The 26,321-nt window shown below is 48.3% G+C and overlaps 1 protein-coding gene across 6 annotated transcripts in view; it reads right to left on the bottom strand.

Moving 5' to 3' along the window:
• Positions 1-26,321, bottom strand: part of Nckx30c (solute carrier family 24 member Nckx30C) — a 64,307-nt gene that overhangs the window by 13,731 nt on the left and 24,255 nt on the right. For 2 of the 6 annotated variants that reach the window (XM_076802933.1, XM_076802936.1), the window contains 2 exons: positions 19,115-19,397; positions 1,754-2,025 (listed from right to left, as the gene is read on the bottom strand). In XM_076802933.1, the coding sequence (XP_076659048.1) occupies positions 1,754-2,025; positions 19,115-19,397 (555 nt within the window). The remainder of the gene's footprint in view (positions 1-1,753; positions 2,026-19,114; positions 19,398-26,321) is intronic. The other 4 variants (XM_076802937.1, XM_076802934.1, XM_076802935.1 and 1 more) reach the window with 3 other exon arrangements.

Below are 26,321 nucleotides of genomic sequence, written 5' to 3'. Positions count from 1 at the left end.
CGGAAATGTCGAAAACACCGAGCCCAGGCCGGTCTGTAAACGGTTCTTGCTGCGAGTCCCCGAGGAATCGTGACGAGACTCGTCGGGGTCGACTGGTTGTCGCTCAACGTGAAAATGTAACGAGCCGTATCGTCGTTTGCCGGCGCGCGACGCGCGAAACGTGTCCTATCTGAAATTCCGTCCGTCTGCCCGCGGACAGAGATAGATATTTCATGATTCGTTCGGACGTGTCGCGCCGATAGGAAAAACGGGCCAAGGAACTCCTTATTTCCTGGACGTTCGGCCAATGACAAACGATCCGCCACCATTTCTCCGCGGATCCCTCTCTGGCGAACACGACGCCGGTACTATCGCTCGAAAGTATCTCGACACTCGATTGTAAAATAGAAAAATTAACATTTTGCACTCGGTGCTCTATTAACTCGAAAACGCTTTTACCGACCTAGAATATTTTTTCGGAAATATTTTATTATGGACACGAAACTGATATAACAGCAGCTCGTACAAGACTTAAATGTTTATTTCTAGAATACAAATTTAACACTAGAGTTCCAACGAACGCTTAATGTCTTGCGACGTTGCAAAAATTCCCCGTACGACCGTACGCCGCCCGGCCCGACCTCACCGCCTATAAAATCCCGGAGTTGTACGATTTCCCGCTTTCCTAGGCGGTGAAAAAGTACAACGTTACAGTCTACCTATTCAGGACACTATAAAAATAGCATTTTTATCGAGAAGAAGCAGCTTCTTTTCTTTGAAGTTCCTCGTCGACCTTCTTGAATATTTTCTCCGTCGCCTTTTACCAGCAATTAATACCGTCGACTAAAAGTTGTTTACCATCTACACTAGAAAATTGAGTAATCTCCGAGAATATTCAATAGCTCGTGTTTTCTAAAATAATCCGGGCGAATAATCAAAGCCTGACTCGACAAGTCGGGCCCCTGTCTAGGTCAGTTTTCGAACGTTTTACTTTTGTTAAAGAGAAAAATTGAAATCCGAGTCGATTCTCGATCCTTTCTCGCACCTCCTTGATCTTTCGCAGCTGAAACGCGCCAACTCCCAAGGTGGCAGCGACAGCTTTGTTCGAGGCGGCTGATTAGAGGCCTTGAGAGATTGAACAACAAGAAGAGGGAGGGCTCCACTTATCGCCACCAAACGGCGGGGGCTGCTTTAAAGCGAATTGCGGTTGCACCAATGAAATCCCTCGGACACAGGCACGCGTGGCCACAACGGAAACGACTGCCGACGCCGACTACAGAACTTGAACTCGACGGAAGAAAAGGTCAGCCATTCCTCGCTGAACCTCGAACCGGAGCAGAAAGAGTTTTTACGTACGATATCGTGGCTTCCGGTAGTTAGTTCTGCAAGTATAAATGCGGGTCCGATGTTCACAAATCGATTATTTAAAAATGATCAAATTTGATCGTGAAAAATATTTTTGTTTACTTCGAGACGATCATCGGTCTGTACCTGAGCAGAGTGTACATCGAACAAGATTTCTTTTAGCGAAAGACTATTCGAACTGACCAAGATGGCCGTTCCGGAAGCCTCGACCACCGTCTTGAACGTCACTAGCAAGCAGCCTCTGAGGCCGCCAAAACGGCGCGGCGCGGCGGCCGTGAAACAGGCGCGGTCAGAGGGGGGGGGGGGAGATACCGGAAACCATGGGCCAGCGATGCGACCGCAATAATCGGATGGATCTTTCGGGGGTTCGGGGGGTTTCGAGGAGGCATTCGTCGAATCCGACAATTACCGATTCGAGGCCGGCGTCGAGGCCGGCGGATATACCGCCGTTGGGAAGTTCCTGGATGCCGGCGGTGGTGCCGGCGGTGGTTGTCGTCGTCGTGGTGGTCGTGGTGGTGCCCTGCGAGCCCTGCTGCAACTGCAGCGTGGTCTCTTTCGATGTTGCACCGGAGTACTGTGCCGCCGTCGACGTCGCTGCACCGTTGTGCGGCCTGGTCGCGTCGAGCAACACCTTCAGCGAGGCTATCGCGTGCAGTTGCGTCGCTTTCTCGTCCACTTTGCCTGAACAGTAGCAGAACAGAAGGTTAATGGGACCTGGTTGACTCGTCTCGTCAACCGATAAACGCTTTTCCTTCGTTCTAACCAGACTACGTTCCCCGATCGGCTTTACCCTAATCGCGTTGCGACCCGAAACCGAAACCGAAACTCGGTTCGTTCGATTTTTTAGTCTACGAACTGGTCAATTTTTGTTCCGGACCAGATTTAGTTCGAGCGATCGCGAACAGCAATTCCGAGTACTGTATTTTTACGCGAGATTATTTATAGTCCGGCTCGGAATAGATCGAATCACCTACTTGCCTCCCGCGTCAGAGGGGCGAACTATTGTTATAGAAACGATATTTTTATGCCCTCGCAACGGCGCTAACGCGTTATTCTCGGCGCTTGTTCTCAGACCTTGTTCGCGGACTTTTCGATGAATCCAGGTTCGTGGGAGAATGATCGAACCAAGGTAACTCCCGTGTATTGCAAATAATACAAACAATTTGTATTTTCAACGATAATTCATAATCTACTCGTCGCGATTACTTCATGTTGGTCCATGACCAAGCCAAAATGATTAACAAAGAGATATTTCTTCGGAACAGCTAAATCCTGATTCGGGACCAGCATGGGCGAGCAAGTAAGCGCCAAGGATCAGCTTCCTTGTCTTTCGAGCGTGCAGCAGGCAAGTTTCGCAAGCACAGTAAGAGAGAGAGAGAGAGAGAGAGAGAGAGAGAGAGAGAGAGAACGCGCAAGACCGCCGGATGCATCGTCGTTCCATTTAAGCGTGCACTTAAAGATCTGGCTAAAGCTGAAACTACGAAATAATTATGAGCAAGGGTCATTCAAAGCCTCCCTAGCGCGCGCCCATTGCCACGTTCCACTTCGCACGATTGCCTCGAACAACCTTGCGTTACGTAACAGCGACCATTTTCCGGTCTATTTTGCGAACCCGTCGATCTCGGGCTGCTAACGACGTGCGAATACCTTCCACCTTCTAAACCTACTATTTTTCATCCCCTCCCGCCCCAGAAGTTGTTCGATTTCATTCAATGCTGCCCGGGAGCATTTTAATTAACTTGCGTTCATCAATCCCCATCTTCATTGGTCATTCTATGAAATCGAAATTGGCCAAGTTATTACAGACATTGTTCCAAGTAAAACGATTAAACGTCTCATACCGTTATAGTCTTGCTCGTTAGCAAATTCATTTAGCCGGCACTTTACCTATATTGGGATAGTACGTTCGTTGTTCAGATTAATGGGAAGCACATTTTATTTTGGAAATTGCTGTGAAATTGTGTTCGACAGCAGTCAAGTTCGAAAGGTTTTCCGTCCCGACGGAACTCTGATCGGTTCAATTGCTAGGACCTTGGTACCTCGGAGTCTAAGTTTAGCAAATATGATACATTCAATGGATGTTAGTCGACGAGTAATTAACCTTCCGTTTAGATTAGCGTCATCTGTTAATCCCTATACACAACTGTAAGGCCAGCGGAATCTCTTGACAGTGTGTGTTACAGTGGAGACATGTCGCCGAGGCCTGTAGCAAGGCTTAGCATCTGCTAGGGACACGGTCTTAGCACTGGCGCGAGTCATTCGGGAGCAGTGTCTACTCATCTAACATCGATGACTGTCGTCCCTCCCTCGAGAACGTTCCACTGACAGCTAGTCGATCGTTTCTACACACTTTGCTGGAAAGTAGTCTTTTTTTTTTTCTTTTGCAGAACTTCAATTCCAACACTAATGATTTCGACAAGTCCTCTACAAGAAAATTAGTTGCCGGTTAATTGGAAATAGTAAAATCTCCACCGAGGGGCACTGTTTGTTGCTCTTAACGACTTTAGCCGTCACGATCCGGTCGGCTAATCGGACTACGAGCATCGAATGGCATCGCCCGTGCACGGAGATCATCGTGCCGATCGTGTTTAAGAAAATTACGACGAGCCGATATTAACGTTCGAACGAGCACGATCCTGTTAGCCTCTGCGCCGTTTATCAGCCGTGTCGGCTGCGAAAACAAATTCAACGAATCCTTTCAAGTGAATCGACGAAGCTGATTATAGTTGATAGCACAACGTGCAGTAATAGCGGCGGTACGATCACAGACAGTCGATTTCCATCAAGCGACAATCGTTCGGACACACGCATTCGTCGAATCTGCAATCGTACTCGATGCTCGCGCCATTCTTGTTCCAAGTATTAATAAAGCCGGGTGAAAAAAAGAAATGAAAAGACTGTAAACCGAGCCATTTCGAACGCTATCACGGAATATTCGTTTTATCGTTACTTGTTCTACGGGTCCCATGAAAATTCTCAAACCCGTCGAACTTGTACTGTTTCTGCTGCGATGGAAATCGTTTAAATCCGTATGACTTTTATATTCGATCGAATTATTATACACCATCGACGCACAGCTTCCTTTTAATGTTTGTCAAATTTCTGGCTCATCGAAGGCACTAAAAACGAGATGGATTCTAAGGAAATAATAACGACGAAGATATAATTATTAGAGGAAATTGAGAGTTTGTAGTAAAAGCTAAAAGGTCAAAGGGCTTGTAAATTCCCGGTAAACCAATCATCTGGAAAGTATCGATCGATCCAGGACTGTCCAAGTTCTTATTCCCGTCGGGTTTCCACGGGAAATCTTCGACGCTTATTTACGCGGCCCATTTCCGTAAGAATCGCATACTTTAAGAGTCCACCGGTGCCTAACCGCTCTATTCTTCGGCGGGAACTAATTTCTCGTCGGTGATTTTCTCTCTGCCGAGGTGGCCTTAATTAATACCGGATAGAGCGGAGCTAGTCCGCGAATCAGCCGAGACTTCCGTTTCATTAACATAACACGGTGCTTCTGAAAACCGTTTCAACGCTAAATTTCCGGTTTGCGGAAAACTGTTCACCAATCTCGTAACTAAATTCGTCCACGATTCATCGTCTATTTTTATTGAAAATATCTTTGCACGATGCCAACAGACGGGAAACTGCTGCGAATTGAAACGTCTGTAAAAACATCGTACATTCTTATTAGACGGGCAAATATTTCTTTAGCCCTCGATGGAGGATTTCAATCACGGTAGACGCGGCTGTTGAGTAGATTCCCCTCGCACGTGTGCCATCCAGTTGCAACACGGACACTCTCAACGACCATCGTTAGTCCCTTTTATCGATTAGCTTGTTCGCCACAGGCGAGAACGTGAAAGAAAAAGCACTTGCTTCGGTTAACGTGCTCCTTTAAATATTTAGAGTGTCCGGCCGCGATCACCGACAACTGGAGCAAATATTTGCCGTCAGGATCAACTGCGGGATCCTCCGTCGATCGCCGTAAAATTACTGGCACCTGGTCTCTCCGTGCAAGTCGCGAAACCCGTAACAGTGCATCCTGTCGGCCTCGAAAATCGATTTCTGTTGCACTTTAATCCGACACTTTCAAACGATACTTGTAAAGCTACTTTTTATTTTAAAGCATCTAATTCGAATAAAAATCGATTAGCAATTTCTCCGTACAATCGAAAATAACGGAGACAACGAGCTCGGTTGGTTCCCTTATTCGTTCATTGTGCAACGTGGTAGCGAAAGATGTGGTTAACTCGTTGGAAAATCGATAATATTTGCGTTGGCCGATGACAGGTTGCCGAACGTACATGGATCTTAGCTGGGAACGGGTTTGGAAAGAACGTATGAAATATCGCGGGACAGAATCGCGTTTCGGGCAGTCGGTTGGCGGATAGCGAAGGATATAACGTAGGTCTCGTATGCAAAGAAGAGGGGAAAGAGAAGACGTAATTCGGCGATTAGGTTCGACCAATCGCGGGGCCGCGCGTTCTGCCACCGCTGTCGGGTCAAAGAGGAAAGGCCGTGGTGAGTGGCCTTCGTTCCCGAAGGTGGAAACCAGGCGGAAAAAGAAAGGCGAACAGCCCGCGGCGAGAAGTCGGACCGCGATGAAAGTATCGACCCCCTAAGCCGCCTCGAGCCGGATGGAATGGCATAAGGGAGAGACGTGCAAATGCCACGGCAGAAACAAGAGAGCACAACCGAACGAACAGAGTTCGTTTCGAGGAAGAGAAACAGAGAACGAAGTTTCTCTTCCTCGCCCCCTTTTTCTCCGCGCGTTTCTCACTCTCGAGGATTCCTTCTCCATCGGATCTCCCTTCCCGGGGATATCCTACTAAATAGCATAGTATGGATATAGCCTTGCGTTACCTTACGAAAAGTCCTGGTTTTTACCTACTTCGTGACGTGAACATTTTTTCGTTAATTCCGCCTATTTCGTTTCAGGGAAACGGCCGCGCGTAAAGCGAAACGCTTCGCGTCGTGCTTCTTCGGCGAGAGACACCGCGAACGTTGTCGGCGACGTTGTATACACTACATATTTTAGCTTGTGTATTTACGGTATATATTCGAGGGAAGAAGGTAGAGAGAAAGGGAACGGGACGAAGCGGGAGGAAACGAGACAAATAGGAAATGAGGTAGCCCCGGGCTAGACGGATACTTTCGTATCGCTGCAGCGACTTTCAGTGTTCTTCTTGCTATTCTTCGCCGTCCAGTTTTCCTCTTTGACCTACTATCGCGAGAATAAGTGCGGGATCGGTGCAAGTTGCGAGAGGAGAGGAGTGTCGCGGGGTCGCGAATTCCGAGGGTCTTACTACAGCTGTTCCGCGAAAAGGAAGGACTGGGAAGCGGAATTGCCCCGCCGCTCTTCGAGATGACAGTTACAAGGTTGAGCTTCTCGAGGTTGAATTACGGTGCCACCGTCGTCGGGGAAGATATACCGTGAACGAAACAACCCTTGGAATCCAGTTTCGAGTAACTCGGCTAAATATTTGCCCACCTAACGTTCCTACAACTGGACACGAACTTTACTCGCTGTCCCATAATCCCGCGGGATTTACTATTCTTTTTATCCCACGGACGCTTTATATACCTTCGCTTTCTATTATTCCACCACAACATAATGTTTTCCCATTCTCATTACTTGCATACGCATATAGCAAAAGAACTGCATTTAACGATGTTCCAGTCTTTGCAACCTCCAAGTGCAATTGCAGGGTAAAAAGTCTTGACCTATAAATGCTAGTTAAAAATTCCAAGAGCACAGTTTCGACTTTGGTATCATTCTAATTCGCCTGCTTAGCAGCATTTCTGTGCACAAAGAAGGCTGATCGATGGGGAAGTTGTGCGTTTCTAGAGCGCGGCACGGCCATTGTGCCACAGAAAGAGTTCCCCTGGCCACGGCCGGTTTCAAAGGCGATTCCCCGATTTCCTAGGACGTGCTCCTTGTTTTTCACCGTCGACGACGTGTTGTCCCGCGTTGTTTTAGCATCCGCGGCTGAACCACCGGGGCTAAATAATCGTCGGGGAACACGAAAAAGGTCCAAGTGATCGTCGACCGGCACGCGATCGAGGAAGTACCGGTAACACGTAAGGGCCACTTGGGGGGGGGGGGGGGATTCGGTGGGGCTCGGTTCAACGATAACGCTGCAACTGATAATGGTAGCGCGAACGAGCGCGGAACCCCGACACCTGTCGTCCCAGGCTGGTCCTTAGCCGTAGAGGTAAAAAATTTAATTTCAGATTTTTCTGGTGCCTACCCTCCGAGAAAATGATGTATGCCAAATTTGACAAAAAAAAAATGACGTAAAAATGTTTTGGTTATTTCCACACATCGTCTCAGGCAGCCATTGTATAAAACAAGCTCGATGCTCGAGACAGATTCCGTTTTCCCTGGGATCGAGAGGGCACTTTATGCAGCAGCCGAAAATCGTCGTCTCTATTTGCTCCTGAACGACCACTATGATTTCGAGCGAGTGCACTTTGATCGCTCGCGAAACCGGAGCACGCCAGCCGTGAATAAACACCGGCTGATCGGGCTTTGTAGGTTAATAGGCGACCGCAGGAATAAACCGGTATTCGTAACGGAAGCGATCACCGAATCGGGCACAGATTCCTGCTCGACACACTCGATCGATCGTCAATATTTTCTATCCCCGAGCACTCGAGTAGCATCGGTAGGATGAGGCGAGAAGGACGAGGGAGAGATAGATAGATAGATACCGAGAGAGAGAGAGAGAGAGAGAGAGAGAGAGAGAGAGAGAGAGAGAGAGAGAGAGAGAGAGAGAGAGAGAGAGAGAGAGGATCCCCACAGGTTTTGTCGGTTCACCTGTACACCTATCGGAAATCGACTATGGCTAAATCACTCGTCGCGCCTGATCCAATTACATTTATCGCACGCGCCGGTGCGGTGGTGGTCTCTGTCGTCGTTGAGGATGCTTCTCTCTTTCAACTGAATTTCCGTAAGTTTCCACTTAGCTAGTAATTTACCGAAGCTTCGAGTAGTTGACTTTTTACGCGGCTCTTCTTGAAACGCTCGGCCCAAGCAGCGATCCTAATTAATCGGATGCTTCTCTCGCCTTTGTTTTCCTATCCCCTTCGTTCTCGGCTTCCCGAGACGATGTTTCTGCGTACTTCGACTACGCGAAATATATGTACATGCGTGTACGAACAAAATTGTTTCGATGTAAAGACAAATTTTAGAAGACCACAAAATAGTGTCAAGTAACCCCCCCCCCCCCCCACCACCCCGCACCCCAACCCCACCAAAAAAATTGTTACGCTCTGAAAGAATATTTAAAAGGCTTGGAGAAAATGTCAAGAGGTGACAAAATAAATAAAAATAATTTCCCGCTGTAATATCAGAGAAAGATTGCGAGATGATACGATTGCACTATTGCATGATCGATACTCGTTATTAATACAATGTACCAGTTCGACAATCATAGTAAACGACACAACGAGCACGTGGAACGCGGAAAAGTTTGCGTGACAGTGGCGGTGTAAGATATTAATTGGATAATTGCACGACGGAGAGTATTACTCGGTTAGCATGTCCGACCATTGTTTGACAATACTATTTATCGCAATCAGGATATCTCGTGCGTATCGAACGTTCAAACTCGATTTTCTTAAAAGCTTTGTCTCGTTTCGAGGAATCCTCGTCCTGATTCAGGTTGCACGGGGATTATTAGGACACCCTGTACAACAAACACACGGGGGAAAGGACAACAGGCGGGGCAATCGTTAAGAACGGAGATATAGATCGACACGCGTCCTTCGTCGACGGCCATAAACACCGTCTCGTTAATAGAGCAAATATTTTTGTGTTTGTCGAATGCGGTAGGTCGCTCGAGCAAGGTGAACTTTTACACGCACGTACACCTACACACTAGTTTCTTTACATACGTGTTGGCTCGGCGACTATAATTCGCGAAGAAGATCGCAGGGAAAGGAGAAATACGCGGACGTCCGAAAACCGTGCGTAAAATTGCGGGAATGTCGGTCGATCGAAACGATTCTAGGTCGGTCGGAATTCCCTGGGGTTCCACTGTCGAAACGTGTTTCGAGTGCGAGGCTTTGCGAGCGAAAACGCGAAGCGTCGAAGGCGCGAGAAGTTCCTGTGCTTCGGCGACCTTCGCTCGAGCGCGAGCAATCAATCACGGTCAGCTTTTGCATTAGAATTAGCTGGCAGCCGGGTCTAATCGTTTACACGCGAGAGAGAGAGAGAGAGAGAGAGAGAGAGAGAGAGAGAGAGCGAGGAGGGCAGGGGAGGGGAGCAGAAAGTGAGAAAAAGAGAGAGAGAGGGAAGAGGACGGGACCGAAAACGATCGATCGTCACGCCTCGATGTTGCGCTGTTTTTCGTGCACCGCCTCCCTTTCGTTTAATTCATCCATGGCCCGAGGCGCATCCACTCCGACACACAGAGATATCTCTCCGTCCAGACACGAGACCAGACGAGACCAGACGCGTTTGCTTTTGCGGAAAGAGGACAACGCGTTTACGAATTTCGAGACTCCCCGGCCAAGCTTACGATTGCCCCCAGTCATTTCCGGCGAATGGAAATCGCTTTATCGCCGATCAACTATTCCGCCGCGGAGTATTATCCCTCTTGATATATGGGGAAATTACGGCGCGATTAGTGCATTACTCCTTTACACCTTCCTGCTATTTAGTCGATGGCTATAATACGCCGAAATGCTATGCTGCTCCTTTTATCGTTAGTCGCATGACCTACGGTTAAATAACCAGAAGCAGGACACCTAATTACGGAAACGGAAGACATCCTCGTAACAACCACACAGCGTCGGAGTAACAGCTGCAAAAAGCTATTACAAATACGTATATACGTTATCAAAGACGATACAATGGATGGTGATCTATGTAGAAATTGTTTACTAACCCTCGAAACAATGGAACACGTAAGAGAACTAACAGTTGTAGAGTACTAACAGGAATAGGGCACATTGCGAAACATCCTTAATAATAGCGTAACAGCCAGCGGAGTACATAATCTCAAGAATGAATGTAATATTACAATGAAACAAGACCCTGCCTCCTTCTTAAAAGATAAATGAGATCTCGAGGACTTGGGTAACAAAGAAGACGAGTAAACAAATGGAACATTGCTCTCGATCGAAAACCGTAAGAAGATTGTTCGTGTAACGAGAGGATGTATTATTACGCTTTGAACGAAACGAGCCGGTGTCACGGATGTCAGCGACTCGACGAGATAACGAAATGCATTTGGTCCGTCCAGGTGTAGCCGTTTCGAACGACAAAGAAGAGGCTCCGGGGCGGGATCGAGCGGAGGCAGTGACATTTAGGACAAACTTCGACTGTTCCTCTGTAAATAGAACGAGGCTCGCGAACTAGGTGCCGGGAATTAAGTATAAGTACGACGGGCCGTTAACCAGCGACCGGACGAGCTCTCGAGTGCAAACGCTAGGAAATTAAAGCAGCGCGGTTCAATTTGTTAATATCATCCCCAACGGAACGCCGAATAATCGTGACTGTAACTCACGGGACGAGGATTTTCGATAACATCAGTACCTCTATCTCTCTCTCTCTCTCTCTCTCTCTCTCTCTCTCTCTCTCTTCCTCTTTCTCTCTCGTAGCTGCCCTCTCTCACTCTGGTCTCACTCTGTCGCTCTCCGGTTGACTATATGTATAGCGAACGTCACCGGAGATTTCGATTGGCCTTCCGCCACAATGCCACTCGGCTGCCTCGTATTCTCTGCAGGTTATTAAAAAACCTAGCGAACTGGTGCATCCTCCCCGTTCATTATAAATAACGCGTTCGATTCGGACGATTCGACGATGTGTGACGCAGAAACGTGGCTTCGGGAACGAGCGCTTCCTTTTCCCCCGTAAATGACCTGAATAATTTGGAAAAATTATTCGAAACCCATTTATACGAAACCCTAACCCTAACCCACAGTGTCTATCGGCACGTGGATCTGTAGTTTTCGAGAAAGCAGTGTAGAAACTTGCAGAATCCCGTACAACTGGCTGAAAGAGTGGGTAGTAGCGATCCTTAAACTTCTCAGAAGTATTTCAAGCTTACCGGAAGTATTTGAAAGATACAGAGCTATGTAAAAAGAGATAATAAAAGCGGTGCCGATTGCCCGTGCTTATCCAAGGGCCGACCCGCAATCCTTTAGTTTCCAGGTGGTGGTTCGACCGTTCCGTTCCATTGTCCCAGCGGTTCCGATTTTCCGGGAGGCAGCGTTCACGGGCTGGCAAGTTCGAAAGGACATTAGGTGGGAAGCTAATAAAGGAAGCGTTGGTCTTGGACCGGTTCAAGGAACGTTTTAAAATTCATGGAGACCCGGGAACTTTGTCGCATTTCGCATTTCGCATTTCGCATTTCCGTCGGGAACGGCGCGCGCGGCAGCGTTCGGAACCGCGAGGAAAGGGTACTCTCGGGCTAGGCTCGTCCTCAATATTATCTCGAGTAGCACGGAAAGGTGGTGGTCCCGGTGTGTGACGTTCGAGGCACCCGAGGAGTTAAAGGAATGGAAAAGGAAGGCGAGCCCGAGCCTCAAGTGTGGATTCGCTAGTTACTATCGATCGATAACAAGGCGGTTTCTAGGTCAGGGTCCCGATACATACTCGCCACTCACCGCTACTCGGGGATATGTGCTCAAAACGCGTCCCGCAAATTCATTCGAAGCTAACCATCCAGCCACTCCGGTTCCCACAGAACAGACGGCGGACTCCCTCTCTCTCTCTCTCTCTCTCTCTCTCTCTCTCTCTCTCTCTCTCTCTCTCTCTCTCTCTCTCTCTCTCTCTCTCTCTCTCTCTCTCTCTCTCTCTCTCTCTTTCTCTCTCTGTCTCTCAATTCACCCGCCCCTCGTATCTCTCTCACCCGGTCCGCCAGCCGCGCACCGCTCTTTATCTCTCACTGTACTTTTTTCCGTTCCACTAATACGGCATCGTCGACGGTGTACCAGAAAATCGAGGGAGACGGAGAGAAACGAGAGAAAATAAAGAGATCCGGGGCTCGGGAACAAAAGGATAGGTGGCTCGATATCTCGCGCGACGGTAAAAAGTTTCATCCTTTTCGAAAAAGCGTCTATGCTGCGAAGAAACGATGGAATCTGCCGAACCTGGCATTTTTCGTACAATTTCATTCGTTTTCCACTCCCGGTCTATTAAAAATTCTGGGATCCCGGAAAAAAGAAAAAGAAAAAAGAATGAAGGGGTACACTCTACCAGAAAATCGAAAGAGAAAAAGAGAACCGTGACCGGATATCTCGCGGAACAAAAAAAGCAAATAGGTGGCTGGCTCTCTCGCTTGCGACAGAAAACAAAGTTTTCCCCTCCTTTTCACAGCGAACACCGGTGACGTAAACACACACCGCCGTGACACGCTCTTTCGAAATCGCGCATCGAACGTTTCCCGAGCGATCGAGATTAATGGAGTGCTTTCGCGAACGGATTCAACCGGAAAAAGAAAAAGAGGAACCGTTCCGAGGGGAAGACTGGCCGAGCCAGCGAACACGATCGATGCGATTTTTGGGGAAACTCGGTCGAGAGATGGTCGAGACTGCGTGGGGAGACAGCATGCTGTTCCATGCCACTTTATAATGAGTGTGCGATATTTCGTGCAGCGTGTCCGATACTTGTTCCATAAATATCCGGGCTTCTGGAAAATTTAGACGTGCAACGTATCGGTTCGATACTATACCTTCGATTGTATAATTGTACAGTAAACGAACCAGTTCGTTTTTAATGTTTCTGTGCAATCTTCAATCCATTGGTACACTCAACGATCATTTCTATCGAATTCTTCAACAGAATAACTCGAATAACAAAACCCTATCCACGAACGTCTTGAAATAGCAACCTCGGTACACATGAAACAATTACAAACATCGAACAGCCCGAATAGTCCACTTAAGGATCAAATATCAAACACAGACACAGACGCAGACACAGACACAGAGACGTCGCAATAGAAGCAAATAAATAAATGGCTACGAAAGCAGGATAAAGAAAGGAGAAAGGCTGAAATAATATGTGAAAGGATTGGATCCGGAACATCGTATCTCGCGGACCAATCCCTTTCGGCGAGGCACCGAAATAAAAATCTCCCCGCGAGAGCGGAGCTTTTCTTTGGTGGAAAATCGAACCGGGCCATCCAAGAGCGCGAAACAGTCGTCTAATTGATGATCGTCCTTTTCTTTGCAGCGGCGCGCGTGACCTGACCCATTTATATAACCGAGAGAACGGTGCACCGTACGTGCATAGGCCCCGAAATCAATTTCAACGTCGAGATTACCGGGTTACCTTCTGGATTAAGATTCCTATCGATCACGCCACCCACCGATCCCAACGCGTCTGTGTGCAACGGGTCTGGGTTAGCAAATGTTCGCTGCTCGGCTACTCACGTGTACGAATTTTATAGTGTTCGCTCTGTTCGTGGACGACGTGTTGATTCCCGTCGATAAATATAGAAAACACACGCGGAGAAAACTCGTTCGCGGAATGTACGCGTCTCCTGCGAGATTAACCGATTAGAAGGAGAACACACAGGTATGGGAATCGCTTTCGAAACGATTAGAAAATATTCTAGGATCTATGAAATAATTGTCAGAGAGAATGAGGAGAGGAGAGAGCGTGTTCTTTCGAGGCTGGCAACCGTGTTTCCGGCGAATGGGGCACGTCACCGTCGTAAATTTCCACCGCCGATCGACCGGCTGTAATATTATTGTTCAGGGTCCTTCGCCATTGGAGCGAGTGACATTCGAACGGAACGGGCAGAGGAGGGGGAGAGGTGGTGGGCGGCGGGTGAATCGGTGGAAAAACGGTGAAATCGTGCGGCCACTTTTCCCTTCGTGAAACAGTAATTGCCGCGAATCGTTCCGCCCGCGATCCGGAGAATATAATTTCGATCTATCAGCGGAACAATAAAAATCGGCTGCTATTCAGGAAGGTTATGGCTTATCAAGCCCCGTTTCTCTCTCTCTCTCTCTCTCTCTCTCTTTCTCTCTCTCTCTCTCTCTCTCTCTCTCTTTCTGTCACTCTTTCTCCCGCATTATTATCCGCTGGCAAACATTGCCAGACCTTGCGCTCGGCCGATGAAAAATAACGTTCCGGGAGCTTTTTTTCTTTCTAGGATGAGGCCGCGCGCGGCTCGATCTATAAATACACGGAGAGGACAGCGAGGCAAACGAGCCGCGAAAGAGAGAGAGAGAGAGAGAGAGAGAGAGAGAGGGAGAGAGAGAGAGAGAGAGAGAGAGAGAGAGAGAGAGAGAGAGAGAGAGAGAGAGAGAGAGAGAGAGAGAGAGAGAAAGGAAGCGCGTGCTCGCATTCATTTAGCAGTCACCGTCGGACTCGTATCGCTGCCGATTAATCGGATGCGGGACGGCCTTTGCGAGCCCCAAGTATATTGTTCGATTCGATCTCTATCAAAAAATTGATCGAGATAAGTCCGACGCGGATGGAATCGAAGAACCGCGGCTTGGGCGCTCGTCGCCAGAGGGCTGCTGGAGATCCTCGGCGATCTTTACATTGTGAGAATCGCCTAACGCCTCGGTCTTTTTTCGCGGAAACCCAATTTCGAAGATTGTTTTCGGAAAATGGGGAGAAGAGTCGCCGGACTCGGCTCGTTGGCGCCAAAGGGGAAATGAAAGTGCTTATTCGGGTTTATTAGGTTACGCGAACAGTATCTTTTTTCTTATTTTAAAGGTTTCCTTAGAACACAAAGTTTCAAGATCACTGAATTTTTGAGTGCGAATAATATATAGTTTACGATCCTCGCCTAAATCGGCTCGATATCCTCCAAAATGTGGATATAAAAACATGTAGGTTTATGGAGTAGAAACTAAAAGTTTCTACCTTGAAAAGTTGGACAAAAATGAGCTACGATGAGTAGGGCACTTTAATCATGTTAAAAGCCTCTTTGAGTTATGTTGCGCGCGGCGTAAAGAGAATTTCGTTGGTTTAGTAGCAACAAAGTAGTGCTAGCAGATAATGAACTGATCTCATTTCTTGTCTTGTTCGAAGCAAAGTGAAATCCTTCGAAGAGTACTTTTGTCTAAAAATTCAGATTTCAAGTCTATTGGAAAAATGGATAAGTTTCGGTGTTTAAAGTGTTCGTACAAGGTTGAACAAGTTCGAGGACGCTTTAGAAAAGTAAACCTGATCCCCTTGTAGGTGTAGAAGCGATCTTGAAATATCTTAAAAGCCTGTCTTCCTCGGTGAACACGCACGTCCGACTATAGCCCGACCTATTCCACTGTATTCAAAATTTCACGTGTATCGATCTCGGTTGCGTGTCGCCGTTTGACTCAACTTTTGCCGAGAATTAGCACAGCTTGCAAAAAGTAGTTTAGAAAGTCTTTAAAGGTCCTCGAAAGCGTTCTAGCAACATTAGGCGGGGCCCTTTAAAAGTCTGGTACGTTAACGCACGTATTAATTCAATATGAACAACCAGTATGCATCGCACGGAAGTTGAGAATTAGATCTCGTCGAAAATTGACCTATCGATCGCGACCCAATTTAATTCTGAAAATATAAATGTTCCTGATCGTTGAGGGTTCGAAGGTCCCCGAAAGTTCCCAAGGGCGTCCCGGAAACGTCACCGGGAGCCCTTTAAAGTTCCCACCGTGGGTTCCGAAAGTTGCGAGGCCCGCGCGTTCCCTGGTCCGACCGCAGGCCGATCTATTCTACCGATTCGCATGTTCTACGTGTACACCGAGCGGCGAAAAGAGATACACTTTCGCTAGGCGAAAACACAGCCAGCGAGGCGCGACCTGCACGACATTGAACTTCTGGCTCGTTATCGTCGAGTGCTCGCAACGCTTAATTACTTCGACGTACGTACGTACATGGACAGAGACGCGCACAGTCGTTGGCCATGCAACAAAACGAGCGCAAAAGCACCGCGAGACCGCGAGACGATCCGCGCACACATCTAGTCGCCGTCACTGAAATTTTCATCGACTCGAAGACGTTCCTGAGAACGCGCACCGAGAATACGTGTTGTACGTCGGATCGTCCTTAGGCCGCTTAATATGTAGGTTAATTGGGTTATAATCCGAGGCCTTCGGAACTGTTGCGAGACGGCCGGATTTCAATCGGAATTTTAAATTCGATCGAATAGACCGTGCTCCGCCGACTGAGCCGGGAATATTAACGAAGCCAGTTTCGGCGGACTATGGTACAGTTATTAACGCGTCGTGGCTACCCTCTGGTGGAACCAAACGCTCGATGGAACGTCACTTTCTTTTTCTTTTTTTGCAGGATTGTTCGAGCAAGTCTAGCTTTTAAATATTCTCGGCCGATTTTTCCGCATCGTTTAAAATAATAGAAAATGATGTTCTATTTCTTGTCGTGGAAATGCAACGGACACTTTGGTAGGGAAGTTGTTGATCGATTAGCAGACGGGGACTTCGGGTCCACCGGGTATACACGCGAGCAAGCCACAACCCAAGGTTCCGCGACCGAGAAAAACGTTCCCCGATATGTTTCACCGGGTTAAGAGTCTCCGGCTTGACCCGGCTGTCGATAGAGAGGCCAAACCCGCCCCGTAACCGCCCCTCGAACCTCCGCCACGCCTCGGCGGCCGTAATAAGTGTTCCCGCGACTCTACATTTAAAAGCACTTTATACGATAGAGCTTTCGGAAGTTTTGTGGTTCGTCGGGGCGGTTCGGCGCATCTCGAAAGAGAGAAAGAGAATGAGAGAGAGAGAGAGAGAGAGAGAGAGAGAGAGAGAGATATGCTGAGGGTATATGCTCCTCTCTCTCTGTCTCTCTCTTTCTCTCTCTGTCTCTCTCTCTCTCTCTCTCTCTCTCTCTCTCTCTCTCTCTCTCTCTCTCTCTCTCTCTCTCTCTCTGCGGATACGGCGACGGGAAGCGAGAGACGACGCGACATCGTGCCAAGAATGTTAACCGGGTTCGCGAGTTACACGGAACGCTGATCGACGGTCTTGGAAATCCACGGGATCGGAAGACGATCGATTACTTCCGGTCCGCGACTTTCGGTGACGGCGCCGGATGTCACTAGGATCCTGCCGATTCGTGCTAGTTTCATAATTCCTTAGTTAGAGGACAACGAACACGACATTGTCAGGTCCACTGCATCGTTCACGATCTGTCACGATACTCTTGGAATATGTGATTAGACTATTCAACCGAGTTTAGATTGATAGATTTGATTGAAACTCGTTTTCTGCACCGAATCGAATTTCTTGTCCATCGTCGTCGATCTGTACTCTCCTAGCTCGACATTTTGCGATTTAGGTTATAGAACGGGGTTTGGGCGACCGTAAACGAGTCGGTCGCGCGGAACTTCTGGAACAATGCTATCTAAAGACTACGATCTAACTCGGCGGTCTAGAGCGCCGACTCGTTTTGTGTCTTCGAATCGAATCTTCGACGGTTCGGGGAGCAGTGGAACGCAGCCGATGCATCAATCCAGCGGTATGCTATTTTAGTATCCACGAATCGCGAACTCGTTGTAAATCGTCGTCGCGACGAGATCGAGAGACAGTCGCGGAAATCGGGAGCCGATCGCGTACGTAGAACGTTCTAAAGAAAGCTACGCTATTATTGTCAACCTGTTAACCGGGCTACACGATTATGCTCGTCTTCTTATTCTTTTTCTTTTTTTCTTTTAGAATTTTCAACGATTTTTCTGTTGTTCGATTGTTGTCGGATTTTTAAAGTTGAGTGCAATTGGTGAGACGTCGATACTTACGTTAAATATTCTAAACGAATGATCTAATTGCATTTGACGTTGGAGGCATCCTATCTTGGCTGTATTCGTTACAAAGAAAATTTCGGCAGCACTATGCTTGCTAGTGCAGATGTGATTTTTTTTCTTGTAGAAAATGTCGGTTTTGATGTGTACTCTCGTGTCAATAAGTTGCGTATTTGAAACTTGCATGACATATTTTTATGACTCGTATGTAAATCGATTGTAATTCTTATTGACATAAGAGTCGAGGAGATGCTTTACTGCCAGGCTAGAAAATACAAGTGGTTTTTATCCGGCCAAAGTATAAATGCTAAACTAAATACTAAACTATGATCCTCAAGACCTACGACCTGGCAGCGAACGCGTTATATTTCTGTGCGACAAGACCAAATAGAATGTCTCTACGTTATCGTAATTTCTGTACGACAAGCGGTTAACCCCTTGCCTTATATGGTACAGTCAGCGTTTTCCTCCAATCGCTGAATATTAATAACAAAGAAAGGATAATTGTGTTCCAATTCGAGATAAACGAATAACATAAATATTCAGTTGATTCTTATTAGATCCGATATCTTCGATATCTTTACTAAGACTCGATATCACGAGGCAAAGGGTTGAAAGCTTTGTGATTATTTCCTCGAGTACTAAAAATGCAAGAAAATGTTTCGGACAAAAGTTGTAAGCGGTATCAAGGAGAACGTATCGCGATGATAATTGTTTGACCTTGCCTGGGGGATGATTGTTCGATGAGTGAACTTACTTGGACAGTTCGACACTAACTGTCAGAGCGACGAATGAATTTGCACAGCCAATACTTGTATCATCGCGACATCGCGTCCTTGGCAGAATAGAATTTTTCTTTGAAACGATGCTCTGTACTTTGAATGGTTAATGGGGAAAAGAATCTAACGTGTGGTAGAGCAGATATATATATATATATCGTATGTTATTGTAGTTTGTGGCAAAGTGGAGCCAGTTAACAGGTGAACGTCGCTAGGACATCTAAGAGCGTGCTGTTAGCGCTAAGGCAAAGCGGCAAGCGAGAGTGATAGAGTGTGGAGTTGGTATACCGGCGCGGGACTGACCGTCGTGGAGCGGATCGATCGTGTGGATCATAAGCTGTAGCAGGCCGTGCCTGAACTTGGCGTGGCTCTCCCTGGAATGAGACGAGGGGCCACCGTGGGCTCCCTGCTCGCAGCCCTGGCCATGCCCGGCCGTGCCACCGGCACCGCTGCTGCTGCCACCCCTGCTGCTGCACCCGGCCTCGACGCCCGCCGGTATGCCGCTGCTTCCGCATGCACCCGAAGCGCCGCCCACGCTCGTCTCGCTACTGTTCGTCGCGTTCGGATGCTGCTGGAACACACACGTCATTTCGTCTCTCAATACAAACGTACAATCTCACCTCCTCTCGTCCTCTCCACATCATATTCATCCTCCTCTAAACTCTAAGCGATCTCTACACTACACTACACTACACACGCAGCGTCCGCCACGTTCCTCGGCCATCGCAAACTGCACCGGCTCGAGGCTTTCGATCGTTCAAAGGTACGATTTCAATCGGGACAGGATCTTCCAAAAATCCTTACAACTTCCTTGGAAGAGAGGCGAGCTTCCTTCCCGAGATCGTTCGAACCAACTTTTCCACAAAGATTTTCTCAAACGAAAAAGTTACTCTTCCAACGACCTTTGGAATCACCCGTTTCAACCAAGTATACTCTAGACGCATAACGGGATGATTATTCATCGATTTTATTTTCTGGTATAAGAGGCTGACTTCTTAACGTCTTCGATTTATCAACACATCAATTTATCGTACAAACACGTACAATCGAATCAACATATGAAATAATCGCAATCTTGTCGTCTCAACGAGGAAATCGATCGTTCCGATAGTTTCAATACTTTTACAAATACCCGCAATCTACACGGGACACAAACATGTTTCTACAATTTATAGTTTGCAGAACAAATGGCCAAATATTGTTTGCAACCCAATTTCCTGAGTACGAATGCTGACCGTTGGAGAAATAGTGTCGAATATTTTTTCAGGTTTTCCGGCAACGTTTATTTTCCGGTTCGTGTCTCTCCGTGGTCTAGAAACAAAACATTTGGTGGTTGTAGCGAGATTTGTACTATTAACACAGAATCGCAGAAAAATTGGCATACCCTCAAAAAATTCGTTCGATTCGAAATACCACTGCGTATGTAATATGTTTCGATGACTTACATTAACCGTGACTCGTTGCACACGCCTAGAACAGCGATCAAAGAAAAACTACTTTCGAGAGAAGATGTCGGGGGCCACCACCAAACGAATTTATGTCACGATCCAATAGAAGACTCCAGCGATACCGGAAGCGGAGGATCTGCTCGAGAATGAACGTGTCCTCTTCGTCCGTTCGGACACTCGGTTTCGAACAAACGATCCCTCCGATCGTTTCTTTCCCCTACCTATCTCCCGTTCGACGGCGGCCAGGTAACAAATGGGAAGGAAGATGACCCCGTCTCATCGGCTATGCATGAAACGCTCTAAGGCAGCCGTCGCGTCACGTCGCGTCGCGTCGGTACGGCCAGGCGCGCGGACCGTCTCCGCGGGTATCCAGGTCGTTTCCGGATAACCGAGCAACAGCTTTGGTCACGGATCACGGTTCAGGTCTCTCTTTCTGGATCCCGCGAGCTCGTCGAAGCCCTCTCACCTTTTGTTCGTTCGGATACGGATGAATCGGGCCTGAAAGGAGGCCCGACCGAAAGCCGCGAGAGACAATCGTCAAGCCGAGCCGATTGCGCTCCGACGACCCCGTTTTGCATTCGATTACTCGCGAATTATGTCGCCGCCGGATCCGAGGAATCAGTCCAGTGTTCGGTCGCCCTTTGTACGCCCCTCGGACTAAACCTCTTTCTCTTTCACGTTGCTTCATCCCTTATGTCGTGGCTTTTCTTTCAATCGTAAACACTCGAGCTTTTGCATTCGGTGCGGTAGATGTGCTTGGAGAATTGCGATATTCCAAGTGTTCCTCGCCAATATCTTTTATTCGGTATATAAATTCGTTTGATTGTATTCGGTATCGATTTTTGTCTTCCTTTTCGTTAGAGATATTCCAACGATGAATACATCAGAATTCCAAATTCGCTGCGAAGGTTATGATACGTGTTATTCGGAGGGGGATAATTAGAAAACGCAGTGCGTTGTTCCGAGGCCGCGGAGTTACGAGGCTGTAGTCAGACTTCTGGCGTCGGATACACTGTGTCGTTATCTCGTGCCACCCTCTCCCGCACCGTTCCCCACTACTCGGTCTAGCCGATTCTATGCAAATGATGCAAATTCGCGGGCCAAACCCCTCGCGAATTCGTAAACAGCTGGTACTATCGTGCGCCGCGCCGGCGGCGTAACAGCCGCAGAAAGTTTGGTTAATACGAGCGAGCGAGCGAGCGAGCGAGAGAGAGAGAGAGAGAGAGAGAGAGAGAGAGAGAGAGAGAGAGAGAGAGAGAGAGAGAGAGAGAGAGAGAGAGAGAGAGAGCGGCTGGCAACGCGAACGCCTACAGGGAGATGCAGGGGACGAGCCAACTATGCGAACGGGTACGATAGAATTTCCACGGAGTACACGCGAAACATAGTTCTCTCATTACGGTCACGCTCCCCCGTGAGCTCGCAATTTCAAAATCTGTTGCCCACGGACAACGCACGAGAATTAATATTCGATCTTCCGTGGGGCCGATAAGATCCTTGTTCAAACGTTTGCTGCATCGATGACGCGCCGTAGTCGAGGTACTGTCATAATTAGAATCGAGTCGTCTGATCAGGGTAATTGATTCGAATGCGATGGGACAAAGTTACCGTGGACGTTTCGTGTACGCTGGCGGTGATCAAGGAACAGTGTCTGTACGAGAACACGACACAAGTGACATATCGGTCGAAAAGTTTTCACACACATACACACACTATATCCAACATTCCGGTTCTCTCGCAGTAAAAATTCGAATCGAGAAAGAAATATCGTCGCCGATAAACTAGGTGCTGATTGAGTACCAGGGTCGATCATCGGGTGGATGGTTATCCCTCTCGCTCGTAAATTTCAATGCGTCATCGGGCACCGGAAGTTCCCTTTAAACGGGTTCGGGCTATGCTCAAGGGAACTCGTTAACGAGGAACCGTCATCGTTCTCCTCCTCCCTTGAATTTTTGCTTCGCTAACGAAAACTCGCAGCCTCGAAGTTCGACGTTAATCTGGAAACGAAGCACGGGCCGGCGTAATGCCTTCTGCTGTTTCGAATTTCTCATTCTCTCGAGTGTACTTTATCGGAGGAGTTTTCGTAAAGTACCGAAGAGTCTTCTTAGTTGGCTTTCGCGTACCGCGAACCGCGTCTCGTTCACCGTCGACCTCTCTTTCACTCTTCCTTCCACTCTCCTCTCCTTTTTCTTCGTTCTCGTTTATCGAGCGGACCGCCATATTTCGAACTAGACACTGTCTAACCTGTCCATCCTATTTCCCAAGTTTTCGACGCGTTTCGTCTCTGTCGTGCATACTCTGGCACTGGCAGAGAGAGGGTAACTTTTTTCCCCTCGATTCGTGCTCCCTCCCCTGATCTGGCAACACTGCAGAGGACATGGGCGCCGGGAAGCGATATAGCAAATTCGTTTGAACCGAAAAACAAGAGAGAAACGGTGGCGAATTTGTTGGATGCAGGTGCGTTCGACTCTGCCGGTTCAGACAGCTCGATTACCGTATATTTTTCCTTCATGATTCGTGGCGGCGCGGCGCGGCGCGGCGCGGCGCGCGACCCCTCGCATCGAATGTTTCGGGCTTTGGAAAAATGGCGGATCACCGACACGCGTTACTCGGTACAACGAGATTGCTTTCGGATTCAAACTAATTCGGTGAACAATAGAACTCCATTTATCCGAGCGCCGTTTATTCGAACGGAATTTATCCGAATGCCCGATTAACCCATTAACGGAAGACGAATTAACTCGTCGTGGTATTCAGCGCCGTCTTCCACTGATTTTTCAGGTTGATTCGCGCAGTCGATCGAACTGCTATTGCGCCGTAATCGTTGCACTTGTGTTGTTGCTTTGTTCGTTGATGCACAAGTATTATCCGATTGATTTTATTATGTGCACACGTCGAGTCGCCGATCGTGCCAAGAGAGGTCCTGCGAATTTCCGCTGACTGTTCCACGGCCGGTATTTGCTCCCGTTGTTAAAAATTGTGCGAGTTCGGAGCATGTTAAAGGATCCCGGAGCCGAATAGTGGGTCGAGTGGTGCAAGTGCCTAACCCAGCGACGCGACGGGTAGAGCGGGTATGGAGGATCGGATCGAAGTCGGGTCTCGGCCCGAAGCCGAAGCTTCGGGGATCGTCGCCAAAAACTGGCAGCAACTCCTGCGTTTGCCTTTGCTGCGAACTGCATATATGTATGTACCTGCGTCTGCAGAATATAAAACTCGCTCTACCGGACAATCGAACGGAGTCTCGGGGTGTCCGGGAGGATTAACGACGCTCCGCTTCGCGCCCCGCTACCCTTATCAAATTTATGGAATTTTACTTTGCCTACTTTTCGCCCGGAAAATTTATTCGTTCACTCCGGAATCGTCGTTTCCCACCGAATTAAATCCGTTTCTGATTTCAATGCTTCCATTCGAAAAATCCTGTACGTGTTTCAATTAGCGTTTCTATTTCTTGTACGCGTGACCTAGAACATTCTTCTACCCGAAAGTACCTAGGACGGTAGCAAAGGAGACTCGTTTTGTCCCCTGATAGCGCGACGCGTTCGATCCCGTGTTTTATTTCGTCGGCTCGTTCCGCGGTCCGCGTCGATATTTTCGCGAGCAAACACCCTCCAGCAGCGAGTTTATTGCGGGAAAACCGTCACGACCCTCCACGGTACACACCTCGGAGCGTGTACCTCGAAGACGCTGGATTTTCCTCGACGACTCGCGGGAAAACGTTGCTGGATATTACGATCGCGATAAATCATAGCCGAGACAGAGAAACACCCTGTTCGCCTCGCGGAACTTGGCCTCGCCGAAGAATACGAACAACGCGCGGCCGCACTTGACCAGATTTTCTTATTCATCTTGGAACTTTGTCATCGATGTTCCGGGAATAATTTATGGCGCCGAAGAGCTCGCCGAAGAGCGCGTCAATTATAAAGCGTTCCATTCCCGTGCTGGATCAGTCAGAAATCTATCTTCTGCGTTGAGGATCTCCGTGTATAGAAATTACGCGTGTCGTACCGTGTATGAAATTAGGGGAGTTTAACCGATCGCTTTGACGATTTTCAGCGAGATCGTCAGCTGGAGCGGCTTTCGCCGACAGCTGCTCGAATCCGATCGAGCAATTGTGTTTCGCGGAGCTGCCTGCAGGAAACAATAGCGAAACTTTCGAATCGGGGACACGTCAGGCTCGCGAAATTCCGCGATCGCCGTCCCGCGTATCGTTAACGCTTAGCGACTCGACTCGGCCGCGAATAAAGCGACGGACGTTAAACCATGCCATTCCCGGGTCGACTGTGTCGAGAGAGCCTGTGACGCGCCTTAACCGTGGCCTGTGCCGGTGCTCTATAACAAATATCGCTGAATTCGCGTCTTCTGGAGTTTAACCCACATACTCGGGCTTGCGAACGTCAGCTGACTCGGTTTTACGAGGTTCCTCGAACGTTTCCGTGCTACCGGCGCATATCCGTCGCTCTCTCACGTGTCCTGCAAAATCCTCGGCTACCGACGGAGCCCTGACCTTGACCTAGATTCGCCGCCGGAAAAAAAAAAAGAAAATACTGCGAGAGCTTCGCTTGCCTGACCGAGCTTGCTCGCTTGCTTGTGCGCGCGCACGCGCCCGTGTTCGCGAAAAACCTGAAAGGGAAGAATCCCCGCGCAATTAACGACGGCTGTGCGTATGAGAGTAGCTACCAACTAGAGGAGACAAGTCCGGAAAGGGAAAAAAGGGTAGCGAGTCGGTAGGAACCGAGGACAAAGGGACCGGGCGAAAAGAGGATCAAGGGACAGAGTACGCCGAGTGATTTCTCTAATCGGACAACGATGGTCGATCTGCGACTCGTTCCGAACCCCGTTGCCTGTGGTTACCGGTTCTGTCCTAAACTAAAAACTCTCTGACGTTGCTAGGACAGACAGACGATTTCGATCGTGTTTAGAATATGTCTAGCTTGCGTAGGAACTGGAGTTACGTCACTAAAACTGGGTTAGTTTCTTTGGCTCGAACAGACGTGTACAAGGTCGTAGTTTCGTTTAACATCCTCTTCGCCTGAATCTTGTAGACACGTGAAAGTGAAATATTAAATTATGGTTTCCCATCTTCTGGCTTCCCTCGTCCCCTCGGTACGCCCATCAAATTTCACCCTCGCCGAGCGCCCTTGGTGTTCGCAAGTATACCTTAAGTTTTCAAAGGAAAGATAACGGGCTAGATTGTCCGTAGTCGGCGACACCGTGCCTGGACAAGAGTCGGCAGCTAGACGAAGAAGCACTTAACGGCCTGTTATCGGTAAGAGCATTATAGTTAATTATACGCGAAGTCGGCCATTCATTAGATGGCGAGGCGGTACAACCGAGGAAGAAAAGCGAGACGGAAGCGGCAGTGAAGAGGGCGGCGGAGGTTCGGAGCGTGTGCTCGGTGCCAAGTAATAGAAATATAGTCCTCTGCCGGTGATGCCATAATTTCTATCCTCTATTCATCGCCCGGCCGTATTTAATAAAAAGTTTCCGTGGGGCTTGGCCAAATTACCCGGGAAATAACTCTGATTAGCCAGCCTCGATGGTCTGTGCTCTCTCGATCTGGGATCGTTACGGCGCGGCGGCGGCGTCTCGAAATGAAGTAGGCTCGGAGAGTAAGAGAGGGAGAGCAATTCATTGTTCTCGGTCGCACGCGCGCCACCGACATGTATAATTCAAACCGAATGGAAAGTAATCGCGGAACGCAACGAGGGCACGCCGGAACAGAACCAGCAACAGAATCCGCCTCGGTCGGTTCTGATTAATTCATTGTCAGTCGGACTGCTGATCGGAATTTCAAAGCAACAACGCCAACAAGCTAGAACCCCATTCGGAAAAAGGAACGTACTCCGAGTATAGTGTGCGAGTCTATAAAACATAACGGTATGTATCAATAAAAATTAATTGCGTGTCGCGTCGCGTCGCGTCGCGTCGCGTCGCGTCGCGTCGCGTCGCGTCGCGTCGCGTTGGTCGATTCTCACTATTTCGAATATGTCGATTTTACTGTTTCCACTGCGCATAATTCCTTCACTGTTTCTACCGTTTCGACTATTTCC

The sequence above is a fragment of the Halictus rubicundus genome, chromosome 17 (genome assembly GCF_050948215.1).
Source record: "Halictus rubicundus isolate RS-2024b chromosome 17, iyHalRubi1_principal, whole genome shotgun sequence".
NCBI lineage: Eukaryota > Metazoa > Arthropoda > Insecta > Hymenoptera > Halictidae > Halictus > Halictus rubicundus.
This window is presented reverse-complemented; position numbering and strand designations above follow the sequence as displayed.